This window comes from Scylla paramamosain, chromosome 2 (genome assembly GCF_035594125.1).
Source record: "Scylla paramamosain isolate STU-SP2022 chromosome 2, ASM3559412v1, whole genome shotgun sequence".
NCBI classification, from domain to species: domain Eukaryota; kingdom Metazoa; phylum Arthropoda; class Malacostraca; order Decapoda; family Portunidae; genus Scylla; species Scylla paramamosain.
The window spans coordinates 33,444,317-33,454,316 of NC_087152.1; the positions used below are offsets into that span (position 1 = coordinate 33,444,317).

General features: G+C 41.1%; 1 protein-coding gene across 1 annotated transcript in view; it reads right to left on the reverse strand.

Annotated features, from left to right (window-relative positions):
* LOC135113827 (gonadotropin-releasing hormone receptor-like) overlaps positions 1-10,000 on the reverse strand; it is a 224,818-nt gene that overhangs the window by 9,034 nt on the left and 205,784 nt on the right. The window contains 1 exon segment of the mRNA XM_064029453.1: positions 6,536-6,672. Within this exon segment, the coding sequence (XP_063885523.1) occupies positions 6,536-6,672 (137 nt within the window).

Sequence of the window (10,000 nt, forward strand, 5' to 3'; positions counted from 1 at the left end):
TTTTCACTGTCACCCTGTTCCTCAAGTCTGCATACTCTATCTCATCCTCTTCTTCACTACAGTTAACTGACACTGCTCTGCCCCTTCATCCGCTTCCCAATGTTGACGCCTTTGCTCTGAGTCGATGCAGCTGATTTCCATTCATCACGCTTACAATCTCTCAACTACTCATGCCCTATCAGAGCTGCTGTTCATCACTCTCTCTACTCTTTGTTTCTAATTCTAAGCCAAGATAGCACTGACCAGGGAGGTGTTGCATAAAACAAAGGAAACCGAGAGAAGAGAAGTCAAACCTGTAGTGTGGAGAGACGTGTAGTGTGTGGCAAGCGGGAGGAAGACTGACTGAACCACGGACCAATCAATGATGAGGTCACAGAAGTAGTTTAGGCTCCATTTGCAAGCTAGGAATGAATAGACTATAGTAATATGTGTGCCTCCCTGATACAATAAGCGTTATGATGGAATTTTATTGTATATAGAATCACAGATCATATTCCACCAATCGTCTGCGCTTCGTCCACATGTGACGTCACAAGCGAGACTGAACACCAGTGATAGGCTGGAGACACCCTCCCGATACAGACTCGCAGAGAAATCGGAAATATACGCCCTGCAAGACCCACCGCACGTTTCGGCGTGGCTCCACAAAGGTGACGCTCGGCTGCTGGCTGCCTCGCTCCCTGCTTTCTAAACGATTCTCTGCCCAAAGCAAACCTTCTCTCCTTTCATCTCATGCGGAGCAAAGAGTAAGCGGAAACTATTCTTTGTTGATGCTGCGTGTTTGATACTGAGTCTCTCTCTCACTCTCTTTCTCTCTCTCTCTCTCTCTCTCTCTCTCTCTCTCTCTCTCTCTCTCTCTCTCTCTCTCTCTCTCTTTGACAAAAAAGAAGAAAAATAGAGAAATAATCTCCTTAAAAGAGAAATAAACCAGAAAAAACTGGCATGGACATTTACAAGTAGCGTTTCCTCACTACGATCAGTAACAGGCCAACTACGATTTGCACGAAGGTAAAGCGGGTGGGTCATGTGAAGGGACAAATTGGTAAAGGCACTGCAAGTTGGTTAGTTTTAGGAGGGAAAGTCTTACGTATTATGTTTGTTCTCACGCGGCTCTCAAAACTCAAAATGGATTTCGTTTCTCTTTATTTATTTATTTATGTATTTATTTATTTATCTATTTTTTTTACTTGACTACATATCTTGAGAATCATGAGTACAATCAAACCTACCATTACTGACGCTGGTTTATTAACACGCTTCGTATTTTAAAGTGACCTGTAGAATTTACTCAAAAATAAAATAAAGCGTGTTACTGAGGATAAATCATATGAGAGCAAGTGTGAAAAATAAATCGAAACACTGTCATGCGCGTTGCTTTCATGTGATGTACTTATAACAGGCTGATCAGTGTGCCCCTGTCTGGCTCTTAAGTCTTTCATTACCTGCCACTCCCTTGTGGATCTCTTTAGTGTCCGCATCTTGACTGGATTTACATAACGCTGTTGGCTGAGGAGGGATTAACTACAACTCGTTTAGCTTGATATTTCAAACTAACGATGAAATAGTAGTATTTTTGCATATTCTAGTGATAAAAGTGGCATTTTCTTGTTTATGGTCCTAATAAAACTCTTCAACCACTTCATCATGTCGAACATCATAATTTCAGGCATGTAAATATGCACAGCCATTCATTTAACTCACTGCCCTGGTGTTTGTGTGCAGAGCGAGAAATTATGAATGTGTTGTATGTGTGTTGGGAGATTTTAGTTTTAGGAATATTGACTGGAATCTGATAGTGGGGGACAATGAAGCAGAGGACTTTCTAAATGTAATTCAAGACATCTTTTTGGAACCCACAAGGAGAGTAATACCTTAAACTTAGTTCTAAAAAGCAGAAATATAAGCAGTTACAAATGTAGGTTCTGTTTGAAACTGGAAGAAGCTTACAGGCTTAAGTAAGATACCTGACTTTAAGGTAAAAAAAAAAAAAAAAAAGGTATTTCGAGGGTGTGAACTGACAGTGGACAGTAGGGGAAGGCGAGGAGAGACCTTTGGATGTGGTGACAGAAGTAAGACATGGTGGGGGAGGTGAAGCGAGGCATGGGGATGTGGTGAGGGAGTCGGTTTGAGTTGGGAGGGTAGATGGAGTGGAGACAGAAGGGGAAGGTCTTGGTATGTGGAAAGGGAATTAAGGAAGGTAGGGAAGGGTAGGGAGAGGTGTGACGGTGTGGTGAGGGAGGCAGGTCAAGCTGATATGGGTGAGGTGAGAGCAAGGAAGAGAGTGGGTGAAGTGGGGGACTGTGAAGGGGTCCGAGAGGGGAAGATGAGGAAAGGTCGATGTAAATTAATTGTGTAGATATTTTGTTGATAAATTACACATAGGCTAGATGGAAACTATTCCATATACAGCAATAAGATAAAAGAATAACCTTAAATGGATGACTGATAGGCTAAAGCACTACACGCATATAAGAAGAATATAATGGAAAAGGAAATAGATTGGCTAAAAAGTTTAAATCACCAAAAATCAGATAAAATAGATTCTTACACTACTATAAGAATGCAAAGATGTTATTAGTGAAAGGATGTTTAATATCACTAGAAAATTATTAAATTCAGAAAAGATGCTGTTGAGGTGGAGGGAAGTAAATGTAGTTCCAATTTTTAAGAAGGGAGATAAAATTTCAATGTTGAATTACTGGTTCTAACTTAAATCGTATGTAAGATAGCAGAGTCTGTAATTACGAAGGACATTAGGAATCACTTAAAGCACAGGGTGATGAGGGATTCACAGGAAGGCTTCACGAAGGGGAAGTGATGCCGCACGACCTTGTAGGTTAATTAGGTTGGATTTTGATGCAGTCTCCCTTCAGACAGACTCGGGTAAGATAAATGGATAGAGAGATGGAAAATGCAATTTAGTATTAACGAATGCAGAGTAATGAACGTAGGTATAGGAAATCCACACAATAGGTGCGCTATAAAGAATGAGGCTCTAGTAAGATCATAGAACGAAAAAAAAAAAAATATCATTCATAGTTTGCTTCGATCTCCGTCAGAGAAAACGGTGCAGAGGGGTCAGAAATAAAGGAAATCATGTATTAGGATTCATCTTTACAAACTTCAAAAGCAGGAATCCTGAAGTAATATTAAAACTGTATATTTTTCACTGGCCAGATCACCTACACACCGGTCCAAACTCCTCTGCCTGCCTAGTTAATTTCTCTGTATCTCCTACCAATGATTTGTCATCCACAAACAGCAATTAATTCACAACCCATTCTTTACCCTCTGTTATTAGCGGACCCAATCCTCTTCCCAACATTCTGCCATTAACTTCCCTCACCACGCCATCCATATAGAGTTAAACAGCCATGTCCGTTTTTCTGTTTTATTTTTTGTATATCTTTTTATATGTCTGTCTGTTTTTTTTTTTATTTTTATTTATTTACATATTTATTTATTTATTTTTTTGTGTGCATTTATTTTAGTTTCTGTCCATGTATCTCTCTCTCTCTCTCTCTCTCTCTCTCTCTCTCTCTCTCTCTCTCTCTCTCTCTCTCTCTCGCTCTTTCTCTCTCAGCACCAAATCTCCCTCATCACGTAGCGGGTCTCTGACAGCAGATTTTTCTCTCCTTAGTATGTTTTCTCTCTTCTTTCAAAGGGGGACTCCAGTTTGCCTCAAGGGAAGAGAGTTTTAGGTCGAATCCCGGACCCCGTGTCAGTTTAGTAATCTTCGTGACTCTAACGATGACATGGACACGTGAACCCTCGTGGATCAAAAGACAATGGTTCGACGGGAGACGAGACAAGGGATATTAATACGCACTTTAATGCGATAATAGCGGGAGAAATCCTGATATACAAAGACTCGGTTTTACTTTGATGGCGCGGCAGTGTGCAATATTGGTTGCATCTTCGAGGTCAGAGAGAGAGAGAGAGAGAGAAAGAGAGAGAGAGAGAGGGAGAGAGAGAGAGAGAGAGAGAGAGAGAGAGAGAGAGAGAGAGAGAGAGAGAGAGATAATGACTACAAATCCATTCGTTCCTGATGCAAAAAATAAACATGCATAAAGAAAAAAAAAGGAAGTTATGTAGTGCGCGAGTACTGGTGGTGGTGGTGCCGGTGGTGGTGGTGGCGTTATTAAGTGGGTGAGATGGACGAAGTGAAGAGCGATGTTGGAAAATGTTGGTGAGAGACAGACGCCCTAGTAGAGGAAAGGGAAACTAATGTCGTTCCCGAAATACGTACCTTGTGACCTACTAAACCTTTTGCGGGTGTTTGTTTGGAGGCGAGTATACTCGTGCGCGTGTGTATGTGTGTGTGTGTGAGTGTGGAAGAGGGAGGGTGGTTGAGTGAATAGAAAGTTTTGTGTATGTGGTTAAAGCTAATGTGATAAGAAAGTTTTGAGCTTAATGGAAAGCACTCCACTTTCATTATAGCCATTACACACACACACACACACACACACACACACACACACTGATAAGAAAGGGAGTAAAAATGAAAACTAAAAACAGCGAAATGAAAATTACAAACACACACACTTCCAGTATTATTTATATTCTCTCATATTGCAATTAAATAAGTCAACTCCAGTAGCAGTCCGAGTCAACGGAAACGCTCTTACATAATATTAAGTAGTAGTAGTAGCAGCAGCAGTAGTAGTAGTAGTAGTAGTAGTAGTAGTAGTGGTAGTAGTAGTAGTAGTTGTAGTAGCAGTAGTGTTGCTGGTGGTGGTGATAGCAGTGGCATTAAAGGTGCTATTCATCAAACTCCTCTCTGCCCCATACAGTGTGAGTGAGTGAGTGAGTGAGTGAGTGAGTGAGTAGGTGGGTGAGTGAGTGAGTGAGTGAGTGAGTAGGTGAGTGAGTGAGTGAGTAGGTAGGTGACTGAGTGAGTGAGGATGAACAGGCTGGCGGGAAAGTATTGGGTGTGGAATGTTTATTACTGTCACGCGTGGCCTCGGGAATGTTTGCTCATCTACCCCACACGGTCTGTCTGTGTCTGGCACCCTGTCTGTCTTGACACTAATGTGTGCGTTGTTCAATATCCCTGTGTGTGTGTGTGTGTGTGTGTGTGTGTGTGTGTGTGTGTGTGTGTGTGTGTGTGTGTGTATGTGTGAGCGCCTCAGGTCATGGAGTGTGAATTGTCTGGTGACTCGTGTGGATCAAGTGTTTGTTTTTGTTTTAACAGCGTATGTGAGGAACAAACAAAGGGATCGAAGAGAGAGAGAGAGAGAGAGAGAGAGAGAGAGAGAGAGAGAGAGAGAGAGAGAGAGAGAGAGAGAGAGGATATAGAACTAGGCTTAATCTCAGCCGGTCGTGAACGTTTCCTCTTCGAAGATTGTGTAGGATTTAGACCTCTGATACCGCCATGTGTGAAAGTGCGGTACTCCGTGATGGTGAAGTTTTGCAGTTGTAAAAGTAGTAGTAGTAGTAGTAGTAGTAGTAGTAGTAGTAGTAGTAGTTATTGTTGTTATTGCTGTTTTTGTTATTGTTGTTGTAATATTACTAGCATTTCTATGAGTCTCTGGTCAAGGAAAAAAAAGGGAAAAAAAGGCCAGTTCCTTCAGAGGAGAGTTAAAAACAAATCTATAATTACAGTGATAAGTGTCTCGAAACATCCGTCTTCAAGGAGTTTAAGTCATAGGCGAGAGAAATACAATGGCTGTTGAAGAATTCCAGAGTTTATCACTAAACGGGATGAAAGACTGAGATTACTAATACAATTTTGCGACGAAGACCAAAATGTAATTACAAGCAATAGCGTGGATTTAAATCACTATTATATTTAGCATTTTACATGGGAGACGACTGAGTAATGCTGTTCATTTATTTAGTGAACCAGAGAGCATAAAACACTGAAGACGTGTAGACACCAACAACTAAACGCACACTAAAATATCATATTACTTGTTGACCTTTGCAAAGGCTTGACACATAAAACCAAATATTATTTCTTCAACGGAATAAGATTTATAAAAGAAGAACTGAAAGGTACAGCTGAAGTCAAGCACAACGGGAAACACGCTATCAGAACCTTAGTAATCACTGAGACACGAGGATGTAAACACTTCATTCATGAAAGACAAACAGGCATGATGAATATACTAGTTTCAGTCTCCCTCTGGTCACCGTTCCCTCTCGCTGTGGTTAATATTACATGTCTTTCACTCACAGTCAGCTCTCGCTCCTCTCAGATGTAAACAACCTGTCATCCATCCAGTAGATATATTGAGCTGAGTGGAAGCGACAGAGTGCATTACACACACCCTTGTTCACTCCGCCCCAGTCATTAGAGGGTACAATGTGCTTCCTGCTGCTTGGCGGGAGCGAAAACAATAGGTGGTGTGCAATACCCGTGACTAAACAGAGCGAGGAAGGAGCTCCACTGTATCTCAGGTTTAAGGTTGACTATCAGTAACTGAGTGTCCCGTCATAAGAAAGAAAGATAGAGGACTCCTGATTTTCTTTAGGATCGCCATAAGGAGAATACAGAGATAAGGAGGAAGACAAAAGCAGAAGCTCGCCTTACCTGTTGATTACGATGAGGTTGAAAGACGTCCTCCGTTTGTGGCAGTGACACAGGTGGAAGGCGCCGTAAATGATCGGGTTAACGAGGCTGTTGGACATCCCGAAGAAAAAAATGCCTGATTGAAGTTCTGCTGCCACCTGGGAACAGAGAGAGAGAGAGAGAGAGAGAGAGAGAGAGAGAGAGAGAGAGAGAGAGAGAGAGAGAGAGAGAGAGAGAGAGAGAGAGAGAGATTACTTAAGGTCTGCGTCTGATATACTTACTTGCATTTTAAAACCCACAATGCCCTTCATTCATACGTGACGGACTTGGCTATTCCATCCTGCCCACCTTTGCTCATGGCGAGGGGGAAGAAAATATATTAGGCTTTGGGTTAGTGTATTTCTCTGGACGAACGAGCTCTCTTCCCTAACTGAGATTATCGTCGAACACAAACAGTAGTAACAGCAAGGCCGACTGCAGCAGAAGTAAAAGCAGCAGCGAAGTTGTAGTATTGACATTAGCAGTAATAACAACAGCAGCAGTGGCAGCAGTAGTGAGAGCAGTAATGGTGTGAGCTACTACATGTGAGCAGGATAGGCAGTTCTGAGTTACGTAGGCTTGTGCATCCTTTTTTTTTTTTTTATTGTCATATATGCAAAAATAGAATGTGGGGAGTTTTTGTAAATCTGTAAATTTGGTCAGCTTGCGTGCAAAAAAAAAAAAAGTTGCGCGTGTGTGTATGTACCTGTGTGTGTGTGTGTGTGTGTGTGTGTGTGTGTGTGTGTGTGTGTGTGTGTGTGTCGTTAGTGTATTTTCGTGTAGGGAACTAAAGGCTAATCCAGTGTAATGCCTTTATAAAAGTTTGAAATGAACATATTACGCAATTTGTGTGATAATGGTCACCATTAATTCCCTTATTATTATTATTATCCTTACCTTCTTCCTCTCATTCATTCCTTCACGTTTTCCTGGATCTGTTTCCCCACCTCTCCTGCTTTACCTCCCCTGCTGAATCCCTCAAAGAAGTCGAAGGAGGAGGAGGAGGAGGAGGAGGAGGAGGAGGAGGGAAAGCAGGAGGAAGAGGAGAATAAAGTCTGATATAAATCTTTAATTTCTAAGCTTTCAACATACTGTCTCTTTCCTCTCTTTACATCTTTATATTAACTTTCCTTTCTGGGCATTGTTCCTATGCAGTTATAGATGGCTTGTGTTTTTTTTTTCCTTAAATCTATAAACAGTGGTGTTCTAGAGGGCTTTGTCTTATCGTTCATCTTCTTTCTATTATTCAAGAATGATCCTCAGTTGCTATATTTCACATTTCCAGCTAAACGGGAATTACACAGTATTATACCCGTAGAGAATCACCAGAACTCATAACTTCTAATCTTTCTGTAATTCCTAAATGGAATAGTGCAAGCCTTGCGGTGTTCACTATATTAAAGCACAATTTCTCAATTTATCTACGGAAGCATACACACTATTATTCCTTCTTCACTGAGAGTCAACTATACCCTTTTCCTTTACCAACTAAATGTATTCATTTTTTTTTCTTTTTTACAAATGTCATTTGGAAACTTCACATCGCATGTCTACCTCAGACACCTTCCATGAAGTTAGGTGTGTTGTGTCTTCGCGAATTATTTTCTCTTTTTCAATTGCTAACTCTATACGGGAAACCTGTCCGCCCTTGAATAGAGTGCTGCTGCTGCTGCTGCTGCTGCTGCTGCTGCTGCTGCTGCTGCTGCTGCTGCTGCTGCTGCTCCTGCTGCTCCTCCTCCTCCTACTACTACTACTAATACTACTACTACTACTACTACTACTACTACTACTAACTAGTAAAAAGAGTGGTGTCTAAAGCTTTCTGCCTCTTCATCTTACTCCTTTAAGTGACTGTCTTGAATCTCTCACTCACAAACAGAACTATTTATCTGTTGCTCTCTTCTAACCAATATTTATATGACCTGAGTATAACAACTGCAAGCATCGCCCTACCCAGTCCTCGCTGCACAAGACTTTCTAATTCATTCCCACCCTTATTTCGCCTAGCTTATCAATAGAAAAGTAATTCAGTAACTTCACTCTCTCCTCTCTTTCCCTGGCGAACTGTGGAACTCTCTTCCTGTTTTCTATTTTCGTTCCCTTTTACGACTTGAGCTGTTTGAACTGTATCAAGACGTCTCTTCTTGTCCACTATCATTGGTGCGTAAAATAATGTATTGTTTTTTTATTATTGCTGTTATTATTATTATTATTATTATTATTATTATTATTATTATTATTATTATTATTATTATTATTATTATTATTATTATTATTATTATTATTATTGTTGTTATTATTATTATTATTATTATCATTATTATTATTATTATTATTATTATTATTGCTGCTGCATTAGTAGTAGTAGTAGTAGTAGTAGTAGTAGTAGTAGCAGTAGTAGTAGTAGTAGTAGTAGTACGTAGCAACACTAGCAGTATCAGCAATAATATGTAAATAGCGATCAGAATACTCTTTATCACTTCCCTTCCCTTCCCTTCCCTTCCTTTGTCTTCCCTTCCAATACCATCCCACCCCATCTCATCTTACCTCGTCTCATCCTAATCCCTCCACTCCTCTCCCTTTCCCTCCCCTCCCCTCTCCCCACCCTCCCCTTCCCTCCCTTCCCTTCCCTTCCCTTCCCTTCCCTTCTCTCTTCCTTTCCCTTCCCTTGCCTTCCCTTGCTTTCCCTTCCCTTGCCTTCCCTTTCCTTGCCTTCCCTTGCCTTCCCTTCCCTTCCCTTCCCTTCCCTTCCCTTCCCTTCCAGTCTTCTTCCACCCTCACAGGTTGCTAGGTTTTGGGCTAATTCGTTAAATCTCTTGATGGAAATTGGTTTCCCTTTCGCCATATGACATGGATTTTTTTTCTCTCTCTCTCTCTCTCTCTCTCTCTCTCTCTCTCTCTCTCTCTCTCTCTCTCTCTCTCTCTCTCTCTCTCTCTCTCTCTCTATCTCTCTCATTCTTTCTCCTCCTCCTCGTGCACAATTCACATCCTTTACTTTATCTTTTCATATATATCATCCTCTCCTATGCTTTTCCTCTTCCACTTCCTCTCATCATCCACATTCTCTCCTCGTCCACCTCTTTCTCCTCCTCCTTCAAACTCCTCCTGCTGCTGCTGCTGCTTGTTTTCATGATCTTCCTGGTATTATACTCCGCTTCTCCTCCTTCACCTGCAGCTTGGCCCTCTCCTTGCCCGCTCTGTCCGCCACATCAAGATGTCTTCTTTTCCAACAAAGAAATCATTGGGGGAGGATCAGAGCGTGTAGGAGATGAACCGGTCTGCTCACTCTCGCTTTATAACAGAGTAAAATTTTTCATAGAGCAGATAACGATGTTGCGCAATAAATCTGAAATAACACCGGCGGAATATCCGATAGTTTTATTTTGTGTTATCTATTTTTTTTTTTTTTTTCATATACTATAAAAAAATATCTGGAAGTAATTTTAA